The sequence below is a fragment of the Rana temporaria genome, chromosome 4, assembly GCF_905171775.1.
Source record: "Rana temporaria chromosome 4, aRanTem1.1, whole genome shotgun sequence".
NCBI classification, from domain to species: domain Eukaryota; kingdom Metazoa; phylum Chordata; class Amphibia; order Anura; family Ranidae; genus Rana; species Rana temporaria.
Window position 1 is genome coordinate 41690647 of NC_053492.1, and position 21311 is coordinate 41711957.

The 21311-nt window shown below is 47.6% G+C and overlaps 1 protein-coding gene across 2 annotated transcripts in view; it reads left to right on the forward strand.

The window, feature by feature from the left end:
- SCARA3 (scavenger receptor class A member 3) overlaps nucleotides 1-21311 on the forward strand; it is a 67078-nt gene that overhangs the window by 4097 nt on the left and 41670 nt on the right. Inside the window, exons 2-3 of one of the 2 annotated variants that reach the window (XM_040348329.1) lie at nucleotides 14683-14757; nucleotides 16415-16534. In XM_040348329.1, the coding sequence (XP_040204263.1) occupies nucleotides 14683-14757; nucleotides 16415-16534 (195 nt within the window). The remainder of the gene's footprint in view (nucleotides 1-14682; nucleotides 14758-16414; nucleotides 16535-21311) is intronic. The other variant, XM_040348330.1, reaches the window with a different exon arrangement.

Genomic DNA, 21311 nt, shown 5'->3' on the forward strand with positions numbered 1-21311 from the left:
AGGCCGCATGCCCTCAACATGGGGGGGTTGGGTGCTCTGGGGCAGGGGGGCGCACTGCGGGCCCCCCCACCCCAGAGCACCCTGTCCCCATGTTGATGAGGACAGGACCTCTTCCCGACAACCCTTGCCGTTGGTTGTCGGGGTCTGCGGGCGGGGGCTTATCGGAATCTGGGAGTCCCCTCAAATAAGGGGGCCCCCAGATACCGGCCCCCCACCCTAAGTGAATGGATATGGGGTACATCGTACCCCTACCCATTCACCTGGAGGCAAAGTGATAGTTATTAAACTCACAACACAAGGGTTTTTAAAATCATTTATTAGTCTGCTCCGGAGGCCCCCCCTGTCTTCTTTAGCTCTAATACCAGGGAGGGCTTCTTCTTCCGCTCTCCGGGGGTCTTCTCCGCTCTCCGGGGGGGCTTCTTCTTCCACTCTCCGGGGGGGGGTCTTCTCCGCTCTCCGGGGGTCTTCTTCTATCTTCGCCGCTCTCTGCTGTTGACTCGGCGCACCCCGGTTCTTCTGCAGCTGTCCGGTGCCTTCTTCTTCAGCGCTGGCTGCCTGCTATCTTCGTGTGTTAGCTCAATTACTAGCAGGCAGCCAGCACGGTCTTCTGTGATGTCATGTTCTTCTTCTCCCTTCTTCCGATGTTGACACGTCGCCTCTTCTCACTGCAATGATGGAAGCGCGCCTTGCATCCCATTTATATAGGCATCACCGTCCCATCATGCTCCGGTAGGTACCCACGTGGTGGGTGCCTACCCACGTGCACCCACCACGTGGGTACCTACCGGAGCAAGATGGGACGGTGATGCCTATATAAATGGGATGCAAGGCGCGCTTCCATCATTGCAGTGAGAAGAGGCGACGTGTCAACATCGGAAGAAGGGAGAAGAAGAACATGACGTCACAGAAGACCGCGCTGGCTGCCTGCTAGTAATTGAGCTAACACACGAAGATAGCAGGCAGCCAGCGCTGAAGAAGAAGGCACCGGACAGCTGCAGAAGAACCGGGGTGCGCCGAGTCAACAGCGGAGAGCGGCGAAGATAGAAGAAGACCCCCGGAGAGCGGAGAAGACCCCCCCCCGGAGAGTGGAAGAAGAAGCCCCCCCCCGGAGAGCGGAGAAGACCCCCGGAGAGCGGAAGAAGAAGCCCCCCCCGGAGAGCGGAGAAGACCCCCGGAGAGCGGAAGAAGAAGCCCCCCCTGGTATTAGAGCTAAAGAAGACAGGGGGGGCCTCCGGAGCAGACTAATAAATGATTTTAAAAACCCTTGTGTTGTGTGTTTAATAACTATCACTTTGCCTCCAGGTGAATGGGTAGGGGTACGATGTACCCCATATCCATTCACTTAGGGTGGGGGGCCGGTATCTGGGGGCCCCCTTATTTGAGGGGACTCCCAGATTCCGATAAGCCCCCGCCCGCAGACCCCGACAACCAACGGCAAGGGTTGTCGGGAAGAGGTCCTGTCCTCATCAACATGGGGACAGGGTGCTCTGGGGTGGGGGGGCCCGCAGTGCGCCCCCCTGCCCCAGAGCACCCAACCCCCCCATGTTGAGGGCATGCGGCCGGGCACGGCTCAGGAGGGGGGGGGCGCTCGCTTGTCCCCACTCCCTTTCCTGACCGGCCGGGTAGCGTGCTTTGGATACGGGTCTGGTATGGATTGTAGGGGGACCCCCTACGTCGAATTTTCGGCATAGGGGGGGTCTCCTTACAACCCATACCAGACCTAAGGGCCTGGTATGCTCCTGGGGGGGGAACCCATGCCGGTTTTTTCTTTGAAAATTGGCATGGAGTTCTCCCTCAGGAATGCATGCCGAGCGACGCTGTCAATTTTTCTTTTTTTTTTTTTTCGGCGCGTATTTTTTTTTTCACCCGTCGCAACTTTATTGTCCCGTCGCAATCCACAAAGCCCGGCGTAAATTACGTTTGCACGCTGCACGTCGGGAAAATTACGTCACACGCATGCGCAGTACGGCCGGCGCGGGAGCGCGCCTCATTTAAATAGTAATCGCCCCCCGGAGAGGAGGACCGCCTTGCGACGGAGGCACTTAAGTTACACGGCGTGTAATTTCTAGGTAAGTGCTTTGTGGATCGGGCACTTAGGTAGAAATTTTAAGTCAGTGTAACTTAACTGCTGAAATTTAAGTTAGGCTACGTTTTTGGGAATTTGGCCCAATGAGTATGTAGACCCAGGAACTCAGCATAGGGATAGTGGGAGCCCTTCATAATGGTATAGACCCAGGAACTCAAAGCAGAAATTTCACCAATAGAGTCTTGAAGATATAGAAGGAACTGTCAAATGCACATGTCCTAACTGTCCCTCTTTTATAGCCAAATCCCTTTGTCTCTGTCTCATCCTCAGTTGTCCCTGCTGCTATATAGAGCTCTAATAAAATGAAATGATTAAATAGCAAAAGTGCTATACAACACTAAACCTTTAATCCAACCTCTATATTATTGACCCGGTTTTTATTACCCAATATAAAGGAAAACGATTTGGCAAAAAAAGGACTTGTGGGTTTAACTAATCAATTTTGGCATTTTAATTCTTGGTCTGTGTATTTGAGGAAACTGATAGGGGCATGCTTTGTGTGAATAGATTGTGCTAAAAGATGTCCTTTATCGCTTCCCATAAAGTTAGTAGATATGCAGGTGGTTTAACTCTCCAGCATCTACCAAAACACTGAAATATCAGTTTTGGGTGCACACATCCTGTAAATTACAATATGCATCCTGGTATAAGTGGCCATAGGCATGAAACTATGGTCTCCTATGAGTCAATCTAACAGTCAGATTGGATATCTCATATGTATGGTATGCCTTGGGGGTTGTAATAATTCAGGAGGCTGGCAGGCTGCCAATATCTGCTCTCATAGGAAAAGCTGAGATTTCAGTGCCTCATTTGGGAATTTGATGATTTATTTCTCCACAATGCCTATACCAACAGAGGTACATTAGGCTTGTTTTAAAAGGTGTTACTGCATACTGTATGCATACCTCCCAACATTTTGAGATGGGAATGAGGGACACCTACTAGCAAACGTATGTAGGCTTAGGACACGCCCCCTGTCACACCCCCTTAAAGGAGAATTAACCAAAAAAAAGGTTAATTAGATCCACAAGGGATACTACTATTCCTTTATATTGGCTTGTAAACTTTACAAATGCAGCAATTTCAAATTTGGATGAAAGGTTTAGCACTGGGAAACACTTTTAGAAGGATGAAAAGTGCATTTTATATACAACTGTATAGATCAGACCAAAATGAGGGGGAAAGAAGGACAGAGGGACATTGCTCCAAATCAGGGACAGTCCCTCAAAATCAGGGACAGTTGGGAGCTATGCTGTATGTACAAGATGTAGATACTTTAGTGTGCATAGTCTGGGCAGATGTTCCCTTGAATACTGCAGTCTTCTGGACAGCCAAACTTTCCAACAGAGGGATAGAGGGATGGGGAAGGACTCGGGTATCTTACCTGCAGATCACGGATATTCTCCTAGGTCCAGAGGAACAACTGTCTTCACGCTGGACTCTGCAACCACCGGATAGGCCCACTCTCACTGTCCTAGCGGCCGGTGTGAAGCTCGATCAAAGAAAGTATCTGCCACAGACTTGGTAGTAAAATGTGTTCATTAGTCTCTGCCACAGACTTTGTGAATTTAGGATTTGTTCGATAGTCCCTGCCACAGACTTGTGCAACCCCTCACTTGGTTAGCTTCTGAAGGAAAAGTACACAGCTCTCAGTGCCAGGATCTTTCAGCCGTTCCAGTAGCACTGCGAGGCAAACTTTGATCCGGATACATCCTCAAATTGAGTCCTCAATTGCTCGGTCCCTTCCATCAGGCAAGGCGACACAGGATCATCCCTGGATCAGTAGGCCCCAGTAACTTCTGGGCCTAAATCTCAGTTACGAGGCCTCAGGCCAACGAGACCTAGAGGGCACTCAGGTGAGGATCGAAAGACGAACCCTCAAAATGGTGTCTGCCTCTTAAGTACCCACTCCCAGAATGCACAGCGGGTTCACCACGCCCTCTGAGCTGTCTACGGGAAAGAGGTACCCAATGCATCCAGCCTGCTACCTTTCCAACCCTGACCAGCGGCAACAGCGACACCCGCCGTCAGAAGGAAAATCATGCAACCAACTGAACTGAGACAGAGCCACAATTTAGACATAATCCTTCTGAGCCAACTACTGCTCAGATAACCACAATTTTAACACATAGCGTCCACTCTTTGGGAGCAGGGCGTTACAAACTTATTAAAGTATATTTTCCCCCAAAAATCACTGCACAAAAAACGTGTGACATAAAAAATTGCTATGACCTCTATTTTATTCTCTAAGGCCTCTGCTAATTAATATATATATATATATATATATATATATATATATAATGTTTGGGGGTTCTAAGTAATTTTCTAGCAAAAAAGACACAACCGAGTTTCTCGGCAAAAAACAGCAAGAAACTTGCTGGGAGATATTTTTTTGCCGAGGAAAACGGTCGTGTGTACATTTTCGTCGAGGAAACTGTTGACAAACTCGAAGAGCCAAAAAGAGAGCAAGTTCTCTATTTCCTCGACGGGAATGGAGAAACTTGCCTTGTCGAGTTTCTCGCCAGCCTAACAAGGAACTCGACGAGGAAAACTATGTGTTTCGCCCATCGAGTTCCTCTGTCGTGTGTACGAGGCTTCAGAATTGGCCGTTTGGCAAATGGTTAAAGAACATTTGGCCTCATGTGTCTTGCCTAAAATCTGTACCTCTGCCTCTATCTGATCTCCCTACTATACTGTAGATTTCAAGTCAAACTCTCTATGAGCTAGGGTGACCACGTGTCCCGGATTGCCCGGGACAGTCCCGCATTTTGCAGTTCTGTCCCGGGTCCCGGGCACCTTCATTCCAGGACAATACAGTGTCCCGGAATGAAACGGACACAGCCACCCGATGAGCCGACAATGGAAACTGTCTGTTTCCTAGTCCAGGGTGTTCGCCCCACCAAATGCCCTGCAATGCACTGCGCCCAGCCAGGGAGCAGTAAAAGCTGCTTGTTGAGGAGCGGGGCTGGGAAGCCGGCATCCTTAAAGCGGGGGTTCACCCTATTAATAAAAAATATTTTTTTTTTTTCCTCTAGCATACAATGAGGCATAGTAGCGTGAGCTACAGTATGCCTGCATTTATTTTTTTAGTCCGGTACTCACTGTGCAATCCTAGCGAGACGATTCCGACTCCTGGGCGTTCCTATCCAGAGGCAGCATGATTGACCGCTGGCTATGGCGCGTCACGCTTCTCCGGAAATAGCCGAAATAGGACTTGGCGATTCATGGCGCCTGCGCAGGCGCCGTGAAGAGCCGAGACCTACTCCGGCTATCTTCGGGGAGCGTGACGTGCCATAGCCGGCCGTCAATCATGCTCCCTCTGGATAGGAACGCCCATTCCCCGCGGGGAGTCGGAATCGTCTCGCTAGGATTGCACTGTGAGTACCGGACTAAAAAAATAAATACAGGCATACTGTAGCTCGCGCTACTATGCCTCATTTTATGATGGAAAGTTGTCAATAAGGGTGAACCACCACTTTAACAACTGATGAGTCATCAGCTGTCAATGGGCTTCCCCGCTGACAGCTGAATATAAAAAAAAATTGGCAATAGAAAAAAAAATAAAAAACAGCGTGGGTTCCCCCTCCCCTAGACCATTCCAGACCCTTTGGGGGTTCCAGATTCTGACAACCCCCCTACCTGCATGCCACCACAACCACCAGCCAGGGTAGGATGGTTACAAGGTTCTTTGGGGTGGGGGGGCACTAGGGATTTTTTGCTTTTGATTTTTCAATAGCAACCGTGAGTCAATTTAAATGTGATTTGACTAGTGTTTTTTGTTTCTTTCGATATGTCATTTTTGCTGCAGCATGTTCTATACATGGTACACATGCACCACTTTATAAGCAGACTAAGGGGACCCCCCAGGCGCTATATTTAGAGGAATTGTTCATTTTTATTGTTGCACTTTAAGCATAATTAGAATCACTGCTCCTGAAAAATTGTAAATTTTGTTTTGCATTGATACATTCTGTCCCCCCCCCCCCCTCCCAAGGCAGTACCCGGACCACCATACCCCTATTATGGCCAACTACTTGCATATAAGCCTTTAAAATTTGAATTTTTTGTGAAGGAGGGGGGTGTCCCTGAATAGCAGTTTGGAAATGTGGTCACCCTACTATGAGCAAATAACCCCACTTTATGGGTTTATCATAATATCATTGCCCAAAACTGTTTAGGGAGTCACAGACTATCTCCCACCTTACCCAATGGTGTGAATGAACCTTAAGGGTGCAATTACAAATGAAGAGACAGGCTAACTGGGCTATAAATGTACTTTAATTACAGTAATCGTTCATCATAATTGCCATGTAATGAACCATATTAATGGTACAGGGCACTTGCCAAGTACACCATTAGGATAGCCTTATTATCCTGAGTAAAGTGAAGTGAAGCTACGTCATCAATAATAGAGGTCATTGCTGATGGTCCTTTATTAGAGTTTTTGTTGGTCCTGCCAGTGTGCACAAAGTGGCTGGAGCTCTGTTCATATTGGTCACCAGGAGCCTTTGCATGGGATTTTTCTTTTAAACCCTCGTTATTTAAATATGCCCCCCCCCCCCCAATGTGAAAATGACTATACACTCTCCCCTTTTCCCCTATTCCCCAGAATGTTTTACTTGTTATGCAGCATTGTCCTCAATACTCACTTGCCCAGAAGATACAGCATTCCTCAATACTCACTCGCCCAGAAGATACAGCATTGTCCTCAATACTCACCTGCCCAGAAGATACAGCATTGTCCTCAATACTCACCCTTCCAGAAGATACAGCGTTGTCCTCAATACTCACCTGCCCAGAAGATACAGCATTGTCCTCAATACTCACCTGCCCAGAAGATACAGCATTGTCCTCAATACTCACCCTTCCAGAAGATACAGCATTTCCCTCAATACTCACCTGCCCAGAAGATACAGCATTGTCCTCAATACTCACCTGCCCAGAAGATACAGCATAGTCCTCAATACTCACCCATCCAGAAGATACAGCATTGTCCTCAATATGCACCTGCCCAGAAGATACAGCATTGTCCTCAACACTCACCTGCCCAGAAGATACAGCATTGTTTTCAATACTCACCTGCCCAGAAGATGCAGCATTGTCCTCAATACTCATCTGCCCAGAAGATACAGCATTGTCCTCAATACTCACCCACCCAGAAGATACAACATAGTCCTCAATACTCACCCGTCCAGAAGATACAGCATTGTCCTCAATACTCACCTGCCCAGAAGATACAGCATTGTCCTCAATATGCACCTGCCCAGAAGATACAGAATTGTCCTCAATACTCACCCACCCAGAAGATACAGCATTGTCCTCAATACGCACCTGCCCAGAAGATACAGCATTGTCCTCAATACGCACCTGCCCAGAAGATACAGCATTGTCCTCAATACACACCTGCCCAGAAGATACAGCATTGTCCTGCTGCAATCTGCTGTTCAGGTGCTGCAACCCTGTGCCACCATGTTTACCTTTAAGTTCCCTGCTTACGCAGACTCCTGGGATATGTGACATACATAATCAAGGAGGCAGCAGGAGCAGGTATACGTCATTCTCACCTAGGTAAGAATGATGATGGGGCAGGGTCACTTGAAAATATTTTTTTTTAAATATAAACAAGCAAAAAAATATAATTATTATTGCAGAGCATGGGGGGCTGTAAGGAGAAATATTCCATTTTGGGATTGAAGGTCTGTTTTTTAAACAGCTGAAATTGCACTTACATTTCTTTGTCACTAACTTAAAGTCTGTGTTTTGCTACCATAATGTTATTTTGGCTCCTTCTGCTCCCTGTCAGTTACCTGCTGCCACAGCCTGCCCACCTCACCTAAGCCCATAAGCCTCTCGATCTCGGCTACTAAGCAGAGCAAGATCACTCCGCCAATGAAGGCAATGGGCAGTTGCAACGGCAGGCTGCCCGGGACTTGAGCAGAGCAGCCAGCAACATGCGAAGCAGGCACGGAATACGCATGTGCTCGAAATTTAACAAAAAGTCCCTCGACTGCTCCATCATCACTTCATCAAAGAGGGGCCCCATTGTAGTAATACACCCCCTAAGGCTGAGCAGGGGGTGTAATTTAGAAACCCCCTTTTTCTCCACTGAACTGTCTGTAAAGCTGTGGGACCCCCCTGCTGAGCTGATAATGCCAGACCCGGTACAACAGGGCCAGTTGTACTGGCTTATCAGCTGCCCTGGCCACAAGTGCGGGCCCCGACATCTACAGAGGACTGAACAATAGCCGCGCATTTTCACACCTCAACACCCAACAACTTTGGTTCTGCTGCATTTTTGCAGTGTATCACAAAGCCCACTGAAGAAGTTGGAGTACAAAACCTCCAACATTTATGTCCGTGGATACAATATTAACCTCCAGAATTTGTGTCAGTGGATGTAATAATAACCTCCAGAATTTGTTTTAGTGGATGCAATAATAACCTCCATTATTGGTTTTAGTGGACGCAATAATAGCCTCCAGAATTGGTGTCAGTAGACGCAATAATAGCCTCCAGAATTGGTTTCAGTGGACGCAATAATAGCCTCCAGAATTGGTGTCAGTGAATACAATAATAACTTCCAGCACTGGTATCAGTGGACATAATAATAACCCTCAGCGTTGGTGTCGGTGGACACAACAATAACTTCCAGTATTGGAGTCAGTTGATGCAATAATACCCCCCAGTGTTGGTGTCAGTGGATGCAATTGTAGCGCTACCCCCGAAGGAACCGCTGGTTTGTTGTTGGGATCGGCATATTAAGTTACTTCAGAGTTGTCTAGGGGTGTAGCTGATGAATAAAGTAGTGAGCGAATGTCCAGTACATGGAGGAAGGTTTTCAAATGCTTTATTTTAGGCCCAACATAGCCAACATCAACATGCAGTAGGAAGGAAAAGGTTGATGAAGCGATAGAGAACTTTGCGGTATCAGGCCCCCATATAGAAAGAGCAATCCTGCTCTCAGTAGCACAATGATTGTAGTCACCATTCGTCGCCACTCTAGCCAGAGTGGGTGAAGTGCCCCCGGACAGACTTCTGCCACATGCCTGGCAGCCGAAGTGTCACTTTTTGTTGCTGGGAGGAACAGGTCTCTGCCACAGACCTGGCTCTAGGCCTCTGCCACAGGCCATATACTTATTTAAGCTAAATGGACAAATTGATACTGAGCGAATCCTCCCAGTAGATTAAGCATAGGTCACCAGATGACAGCAATAGTGTACCTGCCAACATTCCGGTCACCAGATCCCCGATGGTTCGTTCAAGCCCTGTTGGACAACCTGCCTCCGGGTTCTCCTCAAGCCGACCCCCCAATCGAACGGCACCCAGCCTGGGATCCTTTCAATAAAACTGGGGACCCAGTGAGTCACTGGGGCCCCTCTCAGGAACATGGAACTCCGCTTAGAATGCTTCCCTGGCCTGGTAGGCCATCACCGGGGTCCGTTGGATGCGCACACCCTGAAGGTGGGTGCCGCACCTGGAACCAGGAACCCGCAAAGCACACTGAAAAATGACGTCTGCCACAGATATACTCCTCCCCAGCATGCTCCACGAGGGAAAACTCCTCTAATTGGCTGCTGGGGAAAAGCGGCTCTGCCAGAACCCCTCTAGTGCAACCTGTCGCCCAGGGGTGAAACCAACACCCCTGGAGCGCAGACTGACCCACAGGACCGTTCAGGAATGACAGCAGCCCATAATTTCGAAAATTGTGAATGGGAGCAAAATAACTCCCCCATTCCCCACTAACTTTAGCGTAGTGCCCATACTGAAAGTAAGGGGGCGCTACACAATAATAACCCCCAACATTGGTGTCAGTGGACACAATAACAACTCCCAGCATTGCTGTCAGTGGATGCAATAATAACCCCAGGATTGGTGTCAGTGGATGCAATAATAACCCCCAACATTGGTGTCAGCTACTACATCCATTGACACAGACATCGGGACTCTGCCCCGCCCCAGCTCTCTCATCACTGACTTTGATTGACAGCACTGGGAAATGTCTCCTGATGCTCATTTTTTACTTTAATGCAAGGAATGCAGTTAGGTAGAAAATGTTTAGCCTTTAGAACCACTTTAAGCTTTAAAACTTCCTATTAACCAAGGAAGGCATCCAACGAAATAATCTTTTCCACAAGTTGCTCCGACATGGTGTTGTTTGCAAAGACTCTTGAAGAAGCACTTAATACTAAACATGAAAGGAGACACAAAACAGAATTCCCTCGGTGCTGTTATCTGGAAGCCGCAATGACGGGAGCTGGAAGAAGAATTAGACGGACATTACCAAACACCTGGAGGTTCTTATTGGCAAGTCTGGGGAGAGTAGCATGGGGCTTTGTGATACTACTGGCAAATATCTCCGAATTATGTAATAAAAACAGAAATTAGGAAACTATTTATGGATAGGCTGGGTCTACACAGCATGAAATAGTGACATCAGTATCTGAGAAAGTGAAGTGTGTGTAATATTAAAGCCCAACTCTGAAAACTGAACGTTTTCCTTGCAGTGGGACTGCACCTGCACTGAAGAAGTTAACTGCTCCTTTGGGTCTAGAGACCACGGAAAAGAAGATTTACTTACCCGATCCTCAGCTCCCCCGTACTGCTAGACCAGTCGCCTAAGGTCTCCAGTGGCCTAAGGTTCTGACATCATCAAGACCTATTCAGGATTTGTAGCCGTGCATTGGATGTGATGATGCAGAGGGACAGTCCACCACAAGAGCATGGAGGACCACCATCTGCCAGGGGAGGAGAGGATTGGTTAAGTAAAAGTGCTTTTAGCCCCACTGCAAATTTTCTGATGTTCTGGAGTTGGGCTTTACAAATCTCCTTATTTTGTCCTGATTTTTCTGTCTCTAATCCTTTATACCACTTCTGCTTGTGGAAAAAAAACAAACTCTTGTTTTCAGTTGGTCTAGGTCTAGGAGGTATTGAACAGGCATTATTACTTACCTGACTCCTTGCTCCGGCTGGCTCCGGGTGTTTCCTCCTCTGCCTAAAGCTTCTGTCTGTGGGCAAGGCCTTGACGTCATTATGTGCAATGCAAGGCTGTTAAAGCAACCCTAAAATCTGGTTTAATAAACAAATCTATTCAATTATATATTCTTATCTGAATGAAGTCCCTCGTATTGCTCTCAGCCACCTCCAAATCTCCAATTTTTTTTTTTGCTGCTACGATCTGACTTCCCGTTAGTAGGTGGCTACATTGGTTCTCCATGGCCTCTCTGCATGTAGGAACTTAGCCACGCTCTCTCCCTTGCTCCCGACTTGGACTATAGGCTTTGGGATCTGTATATATGCATAGAGCAGTATACAACTAACATGCTCTGATCATTCCAAACAGTTTGGTTAGTTAGTTATGGTCTTTTATGTGGAAGAATTGGAACCAAACCCTAAGCAAAACAGACATCAACTCCATCCATTCCCCCAATTGGGAGAGAAAATTGGCAATGGTTTAAAAACAGGCAGATGGCTTACAGTCCACCATTCACACAGAGTCATCTGCTCTCCTTTGGTCAACTTTCCTGCAGAAAGGCAGTATGGGACCATCATATCTTACAGTCATTTTGTTAAATACAAGACAAAAAGTCTATGGCATGGGTAGGCAACCTTAAAGAGATGGAGAGCTACATGAACAACATCAGAGAAGTCAAAGATCACCAGGCATAGTGTCGCCCAGTGTCGCCTCCTCACACCCGATTTAAACCTCTAATTGCCGTTCTACCATGTTGCAATCATGTGAATTGCACGGCAATCATGGGTTTAAATCAGGTGGTGAGGAGACAACATAATATCTCCTCACCACCTGTCAAACACACTCAGATCCCTTTTCACTCTTCTTTCCTGCTGATGGCACCACTCTGGAGACCACTAGCTGGGATAAGAGGTGGAGGGCAGTTGGTATCACTCAGAGGCGGCATTGGCTTATGTGGCCCTTGCTCCCTACTACAGCTCCAACTTTACAAGTCGTCCCTTTGCATTGCACTCTGTATAATGCCCTGGAATGGTGGGTCAGCAAGCCCAGACTGCGATCTACCAGTCACCCGTATGCGATCCACTGGAAGATCGTGATCTACAGGTTGCTGATCCCTAGTCTATGGGAATTTGGAAATGAATTTTCATATGAATTTTACTGATTTATCAAAAGTTTATTTCAATGATGGTAGAGCACATAAAATTGTACACTTTTCAATATTTAAAGGGGTTGTAAAGGTTTGTGTTTTTTCACCTTAATGCATCCTATGTATTAAGGTAAAAAAGCACCTGGCAATCACGGGCCCCCAGCCCCCCTGTTTACTTACCTGAGCCAGTTCACCTGCTCTGCGCGTCCCCGGCGTCCTTTTCTCCACGGAGTCTCAGCGTTGATTAGATAGATTGATAGCAGCACAGCCATTGACTCCCGGTGCTGTCAATCAAATCCATTCATTTGTATGTCGTAGACGCAGGCCCAAAAGAAACCTAAATTTCTAACCGCTGGCTGGATATTCAAATGTAATATTTCATAATTACATGAATATATATATTAGTAGCCCTAAGTATAATAAATGGAAAGAATAAGTACAAACCCACCATACTATACTTATAACACTTGAAGAAAGATTCCTATGGATTTACGGATTTCTTTACCACCCACTGTAGTCAGTATCTACTCTTCTCATATAGAATAAAATCATTGGATTATCGAATCATTGTCGGAGTTATACTTTCCCCAGTGTCACATTTGGAAAATACACAGCGCTCCGATGATGTCATATTGTTTTTCCTGGCGGAAAGTCTAAATTTATGCTTTAAGCCTTATGCCAGTGAAATGATGTCGACAAGTGAAAAATAATATTGACTTGGATATCGGCCTTCAATTCTCACAAACAGAACTTCTTCATAAGACTTTAGTCTGCAAAAGACTTGGAACAGCAAAGAAAAACATCATGACTCTTAAAGTGTTTTCCACTTTCAGCATATTTTTTGTGGCTTTAGCAGGTGCTTTTTAAGGTGCTTTCTTTTTTTTATAGCTTTAGCAGGAAATGGCTAGAAACTCTGAAGCCCTGTACACATGATCGGTTCGTCTGATGAAAACGGAACGATGGACCGTTTTCATCGGACGAACCGATCGTGTGTGGGCCCCATAATTTTTCTTTCCCATCGGTGAAAAAAAATAGAACCTGTTTTAAATTTTTCTTATGGTTAAAAAACCGATAGAAAAAAAACGATCGTCTGTGTGGAAATCCATCGGTCAAAAATCCATGCATGCTCAGAATCAAGTCGACGCATACTCGTAAGCATTGAACTTCATTTTTCTCAGCACGTCGTTGTGTTTTACATCACTGCGTTGGACACGATCGGATTTTTAACCGATGGTGTGTAGGCAAAACTGATGAAAGTCAGCTTCATCGGATATCTGATGAAGAAATCCATCAGTCCATTTTCGTCAGACGAACCGATCGTGTGTACAGGGAATTAGAGTTTTTTTTTGGTTTCTGGGCCATGTTGTGGAGATTTCTCTTCACTCCCTGTATAGTCCATAGCTAGGGTGCCCACGTGTCCAGGATTGCCTGGGACTGTCCCGCAATTGACATGTCTGTCCTGGGTCCCGGGCACCTTCAATCTGGGAAAATACAATACAAAATACAATGTCCCGGAATGAAATAGAGGACACGGTCACCCCCTACTAACTAGTAACTACATTTCCCCAACTTGGATTGGCAGGGAGCAGGCCTCCTTAAATAGCCCAGGAGGAATTGTCAGGTGGAAGAACTGAGGATGGAGTGCTAGGCTGTCAGGGCCTTTAAGGGCGCTGCCCAGTCTTGGGGGGTGACCTTGGTCCTGGGACTTGGGTGCAGAAAGGATCCCTTCAAGAACGCATGAAGGATCTGGACAGAAGACACAGAGAGGTGTCAGAGAGGACAGCGGGAGCTAGTACTGCCAGGCACAGGCGTGTGCATAGGGTGTGCCAGATGTGCCCAGGCACACCCTAATCACTCCCTGCAGTGCAGATTCCCCCTGCTGCCCGGTGTCCCCTCCCACAGCATAGCTGGCTTCCCTCCTCTCCCATTGGCTACTGCAGTGGGCACACATAGATGATATTTCTGGATGAATGGGGGAAGGGGTAATGTCCAGTGGACATATCCCAGTGCGCATGCTCAGAATCACATCTGAACTACTCCCTAAGATACGACGGATCACTGCCTACGACGTGAACGTAACCTACGCCCAGCCCTATTCACGTACTACGTAAACGACCTAAAATACGACGGCTGTGTTCCCTGGTCCATACCTTTGCATGGGTTGCGCCTCATATATGGGGAATAACTTTACGCGGGACGTACGACTTACGGAAACCGCGTATATGATGCGCCGGGCGCAATTACGTTTGTGAATCGGCATATCTCCCTCATTTGCATATGTGCATAGAAAATCAATAGGAGCGGCAAATGCGCCCAGCGTAAATATGCGCCCACGAAACGACGGCGTAGGCAAGTTACGTCGGTCGTTTGAATGGATATTTAAATTCTAAAGCCAGACCGCACATGAAATGATTCTTGGTGTTAGATTGTATATTAGAGGTCTATACAGAACCACGTACATGCTATAAAACAAGGCAGACTTATTTTGTCTTTCAGACGAGCAGCTGATACAAGACGACGACGACATGACCAGTTCTACATTCAGGCAAAATGGTAAGAATATCCCCCACCCTGACCAAAATCTTATGTCCTTTTACGTTGGGGGGGTTCTCTCTGAACTCTACATGTAAATAGGGTTGCCACCTGTCCAGGATTCACCCGGACAGTTCGGGTTTGGAATCATGCTGACTGCCTGAAACCCGGACACATTATTTAGACTGGACTATGTTTTTTAACAGGCTTGCTGGCTGCAGTTGTCTAAGCTGAGAGTGTCTGTTGCTCTTTCACAGTGCCTGAAGCCAACATTAACAATTCCCGCCCCACCCCAAAACACACAGACAGGAGAGGAGAGAGGGCTCAATATGCACCTCTTCCCCCCACCCCTTCTCTCTTCTGCCTCTGAGTTAGGACAATAAGGAAAATCCGGGTTCTCAGAGCACCTCTTACATCCCAGTTTCCCTTTACTTTAGAGGCCACAGTGTTCCCCCTTACATCAGTGTCCTCTCCGTACATCAGAGTTCTCAGTGTTCCCCCTCAAATCAGGGTTCCCAGAGCATACCTTATGTTAGAGTCCCCAGAGTTCTCCCTTATATCAGAGTCTGCAGACCCCCCCCCCCCCCCTTAGGCCCCATACACACGATAGAATCCATCCGCTGAAAAATCTCAGCGGATCGGTTTCAGCGGATAGATTCTATGGTGTGTACATTCCAGCGGATCTTTATCCCCGGATATTTCCGAATTCCAGCAGATAAAAATTTGTTGACATGCCAACAAATCTATCCGCTGGAATCGGATCCCACGGATCGATCCGCTGGTCTGTACAGACTCACCGGATCGATCCGTCCGAGGGGATCCCCCGCATGCGTCGTAATGATTCGACGCATGCGTGGAATTCCTTATATGACTGCGTCATATAATGCGTTGCGCAAAATCCTCTGGCGATGACGTGTCGCGCCGTCGCCGCGATGATGACGCGGCGACGGCGCGACACGTCATCGCCAGAGGATTTTGGCGCGGAATTCGATTCGATGGTGAGTACACTCCATCGGATGGAAATCCGCGCAAATATTCGAGAGGATTTATCCGCGGATACGGTCCGCTGGACCGTATCCGCGGATAAATCCTCTCGTGTGTATGGGGCCTTACAGTGTAAGGGAAATCTGTGAGTTCAGATGTAAAAGTGGAACTCTGTGGATCCAGATGTAAAGTGGGACTCTGATGTAAAGTGGGACTCTGTGGACTCTGGTGTAAAGTGGGACTCTGTGGATCCAGATGTAAAGTGGGACTCTGTGGACCCAGATGTAAAGTGGGACTCTGTGGATCCAGATGTAAAGTGGGACTCTGTGGATCCAGATGTAAAGGGGGACTCTGTGGATCCAGATGTAAAGGGGGACTCTGTGGATCCAGATGTAAAGGGGGACTCTGTGGATCCAGATGTAAAGGGGGACTCTGTGGATCCAGATGTAAAGGGGGACTCTGTGGACTCTGATGTAAAGGGGGACTCTTGTTATTAACTTCATATGATTAGAAATGTTATTTAATAGCAAAATATATGTATGGGTTTAGGTTATACTATTAAAAAAAAAATTGCTGAGCGCCGCTAAAGTGTTCGGGTTTGACTTGAAGAAAAGGTGGCAATCCTACATGTAGGCATTACTGTGACCTGTGTTATTCAGGAATGAACAATAATGATTACTATTGTGCTTCTAAGGCAGGACCAGGACCAGCTGTGCAAGATGTCAGAGGAACCTGTCCCTGCAGATCTCAGTGAAAGTCCTCTATTGCTTTGTGGTCATTCTCATAATTGCTGTGATTGTGCTGGCATCCCTAGGTAAGGAGAAGTCAAGTCACCACTTGAAACTCAATACATATTTGTGTATTTGGATCATGCTTTATTGGGTTTGTTTGCCTTCCTCTGGATCACCTGTGGGTATAGGATTGTATATATATATTTTTTTCTCTTCTATTGGTTGAACTTTTGTCTTTTTTCGACCAGACTAGCTATGTAACTACCGTGTTTCCCCCGAAAATAAACCCGGGTCTTATATTAATTTTGGCAACAAAAGACAAAGTAGGGCTTATTTTCGGGGTAGGTCTTACGATGTACTGTCTTCTCTCCCCCTCCCTGCCTGTCAGGAATCCCCAGTGTGAACCAAGTAAAAATGCTTGTAAAATCATATAATCCACTCAATTACAGTAGTATATAATGTACAATGTGTGTGTTTCTATAATATAAATGTGCCAAATACCTTCATTATAGCGCCGCTATATATAAAAATATATAAAATATATAAAAATATATATAAAAGTTTCCTCAGTTTAGGCCGATACGTATTCTTCTACTTATTTTTCGTACAAAAAAATCACAATAAACGTTTATTGATTGGTTTGCGCAAAAGTTATAGCGTCTACAAAATAGGGGACTGTTTTATGGCATTTTTATTAATATTTTTTTTTTTACTAGTAATGGCGGCGATCTGCGATTTTTATTGGTACTGTGACCTTATGGGGGACACTTTGGACACTCATGATACATTTTTGGGACCATTGTCATTTTTATAGCGATCAGTGCTATAAAAATGCTGTAAAAATGTCACTGGCAGGGAAGGGGTTAACACTAGGAGGCGAGGAAAGGGTTAATTGTGTTCCCTGGGTGTGTTCTAACTGAAGTGGGGGGGTGGGACTGACTAGGGGAAATAACAGATCGCTGTTCATACATTGTATGAACAGACGATCAGTCATTTCTCCCCCTGACAGGACCGGGAGCTGTGTGTTTACACACACAGCTCCCGGTTCTCGCTCTGTAACGAGCGATCGCAGGTGCCCAGCGGTGATCGCGCTCGCCGGGCACGTGTGTAGGCAGCAGGGGGTGCGCCCCTAGTGGCTGAAATGCTAAATCACGTAATATTACATGATTTTGCGCAGCCGAGCCGACCTGCTGTGGTAAAACTACGGAGGGCGGTCGGCAAGCGGTTAAAAGCACACCAAGTCTCAATGGTCCCGGATTGTCCACACGCTGCTCACCTGCACTCCATGGACTAATACATCCCTGAGGCCAGGAGGGCCATCAGGTTGGGATCGGAAGACCACACCAGAACGGTGTCTGCCCCTTAAGTACCCCTCCCCAGAATGCACAGCAGCGGGGACCATGCCACTGAGCTGCTTCTGGGCAAGAGGCACCCAATACACCCAGCCCATTGCAATTTCAACCTTGACCCCTGGTGACAGCGACACCCACAGTCAGGTGGAAGATGTGCAACCCAGCCGAGCTGGAACAGAGACCCATAATTTGGCATGAAATTCTGAGCTAAACTACAGGTCAGATAACTAAATTTACAAATAGCGCCTACGCAACAGGAACAGGGCGCTACACATTTATGTAGCCTCGACAGATTCAGCGGGGCTGTACAAAGAACACTGAACCATATACATCAGTCTGCATCAGAGGAGCTAACGCTCTAATGCAGTGGCGGCTGGTGCTCAAAATTTTTGGGGGGGCGCAAACGGGAAAAAAAATTGCAGCCTCACTGTGCCCATCAAATGCAGCCACTGTGCCATCAATTGTCACCACTGTGCCATGCCATCAAACACAGCCACTGTGCCATCAATTGTCACCACTGTGCCATGCCATCAAACACAGCCACTGTGCCATCAATTGTCACCACTGTGCCATGCCATCAAACGCAGCCACTGTGCCATCAATTGTCACCACTGTGCCATGCCATCAAACACAGCCACTGTGCCATCAATTCGCACCACTGTGCCATGCCATTAAACGCAGCCACTGTGCCATGCCATCAAATGCAGCCACTGTGCCATGCCATCAAACGCAGCTACTGTGCCATCAATTGTCACCACTGTGCCATGCCATCAAACACAGCCACTGTGCCATCAATTGTCACCACTGTGCCATGCCATCAAACGCAGCCACTGTGCCCATCAAATGCAGCCACTGTGCCATCAATTGTCACCACTGTGCCATGCCATCAAACACAGCCACTGTGCCATCAATTGTCACCACTGTGCCATGCCATCAAACGCAGCCACTGTACCATCAATTGTCACCAATGTGCCATGCCATCAAACACAGCCACTGTGCCATCAATTCGCACCACTGTGCCATACCATTAAACGCAGCCACTGTGCCATGCCATCAAACGCAGCCACTGTGCCATCAATTCGCACCACTGTGCCATGCCATTAAACGCAGCCACTGTGCCATGCCATCAAACGCAGCTACTGTGCCATCAATTGTCACCACTGTGCCATGCCATCAAACGCAGCCACTGTGCCATCAATTGTCACCACTGTGCCATGCCATCAAACGCAGCCACTGTGCCATCAATTCGCACCACTGTGCCATGCCATTAAACGCAGCCACTGTGCCATGCCATCAAACGCAGCCACTGTGCCATCAATTGTCACCACTGTTCCCTTTAATTGTCACCGCTGTGCCCTTTAATTGACGGCGCTGTGCCTTTTAATTGTCGCCGCTGTGCCCTTTAATTGTCCCCACTGTGCCCATTGTCGCCACTGTGCCTATTGTCGCCACTGTGCCCATTGATGTCGCCGCTGTGCCCTGTAAAGTCCCCCCCCCCCCCCCCGCCCGGCACTTACCTTTACTGGAGTCAGCCATCCACGTCCCTCGATGTCTTCTACCGCCCTCGATGACTGACAGGCGTCTCAGCCAATCAGGTTACCGGTAGCCAGAACCGGCCAACCTGATTGGCTGAGACGCCTGTCAGTCTTACACAAGGAGCGCATCCCTAGTGCGTTCCTTGTATAAGCTTCCGGGACCCGAGGGCTGTACTCGGAAAAGCCTATCAGAGCCGTTGGCTCTGATAGGCACTTCCGTACAGCCAACCAGCTGCCGTTATTCAGATGGCCGGACATGAGCGCCGACCATCTGAATAGAACAGCAGCAGCGGCGATAATAACATAGATTTGTGCAATGCATGAATCTATGTTATTAGACTCAGTGGGGTAGATTCAGCAAGCAATTACGCCTGCGTATCCATAGATACGCAGCGTAATTGCTAAGTAGCGCCGGCGTATCTACTTTCTGTATTCAGAAAGCTCGATACGCCGACTGTAGCCTAAGATACCACTGGCATAAGGCTCTTATGCCGTCGTATCTTAGGGTGCATTCTGACGCTGGCCGCTAGGTGGCGCACCCGTAGTTGTCAGCGTAGAGTATGCAAATTGCATACTAACGCCGATTCACAAACGTACGCACGGCCGGCGCTCGTTTTTTACGTCGTTTGCGTACGTCGTTTTTGCCGTAAGGCTTGCCCATGCTATTAGGAGGCGCAGCCAATGGTAAGTATGGACGTCGTTCCCGCGTCGCGATTTTAAAAATTTGCGTCGTTTGCGTAACTCGTTCGTGAATGCCGCTGGACGTCATTTACATTCACGTCAAAGCCAATGACATCCTTGCGACGTCATTTACCGCAATGGACGTCGGGAAATTTTCCCGCCGGAGCATGCACAGTACGTTCGGCGCGGGAACGCGCCTAATTTAAATGATCCACGCCCCCTACGGGATCATTTAAATTACGCGTGCTTACGCCGGCCCCTTTTACGAAACGCCGCCGCAAATTACGGAGCAAATGCTTTGTGAATCAAGCGTAGCGCAGGTAATTTACGGAGGCGCAGTGTTAAAACGGTACACTGCGCCTCCGTAAGAAATGGGCAAGTCGTACCTGAATCTACCCCAGTGGCAGTGAGAGCCAGAGGGGGCGGCGCTCCAGCGCCCTCTATGGACGAACCGCCACAGCTCTAACGTCCCACCACAGTCACACGCTATCGTTATACATTTAGGTGGCTCTGGTCTATTGTGCAGTGCTGTAAAGAGAACCCAAGGGAGTCACATCAGTCTCTGTACCAGAGGAGCTTACACTCTAATGTCCCCCACCACAGTCAAATTGAAGACAGCACATAAAAAATGGGTGGGGGTGTTCTTTAAAAATGTTGAAATCTCTATTTCGGTGTAAATAGATTTGACCAAAAGTGACTTGAGGGGAAGTTGCTTCATCTGTGTCTGATTTACTGAAGGAAAACACAATGTTTCATGTGAGAAGTAAACAGACTGACTGTATGACCCTCAAGTAATCCGTGTTTTCATCCCCGCTATTCATAACAGCGCATGTAATGAAAGTGATCTGGCGATGAACGTTCATATAAACCATTAGGACACGATTACTGGAGGAATGTGGGGGGAAGGGTCATCCGCTGTGCTCTGGAGAGCAATACACCATGTCTGACTCTTCCTGACTGGATTTTGTTTTATCTTTATAATAACCAGCATATTTCCTAAAATGTACTAAAATCAGATAAATACATTTCTAAGTGCATTAAAACAAAAAGTTTAAAGCGGAATTCCACCCAAAAGTGGAACTTACGCTTAATCCACTCCTCGCCCCCTTACATGCCACATTTGGCATGTAATTTTTTTGGGGGGGGGGGGCTTCAGGAGGAGTGGGACTTCCTGTCTCCTGTCCCACTTCCTCCTTCCGCCGAGGGGCTGCAAAGGCGAATAATCTAATTGCCTTTTGGCAGCCCCTCGCCTGTCCAATCGGATGGCGCAGCGCCACTCGCGCATGCGCAGT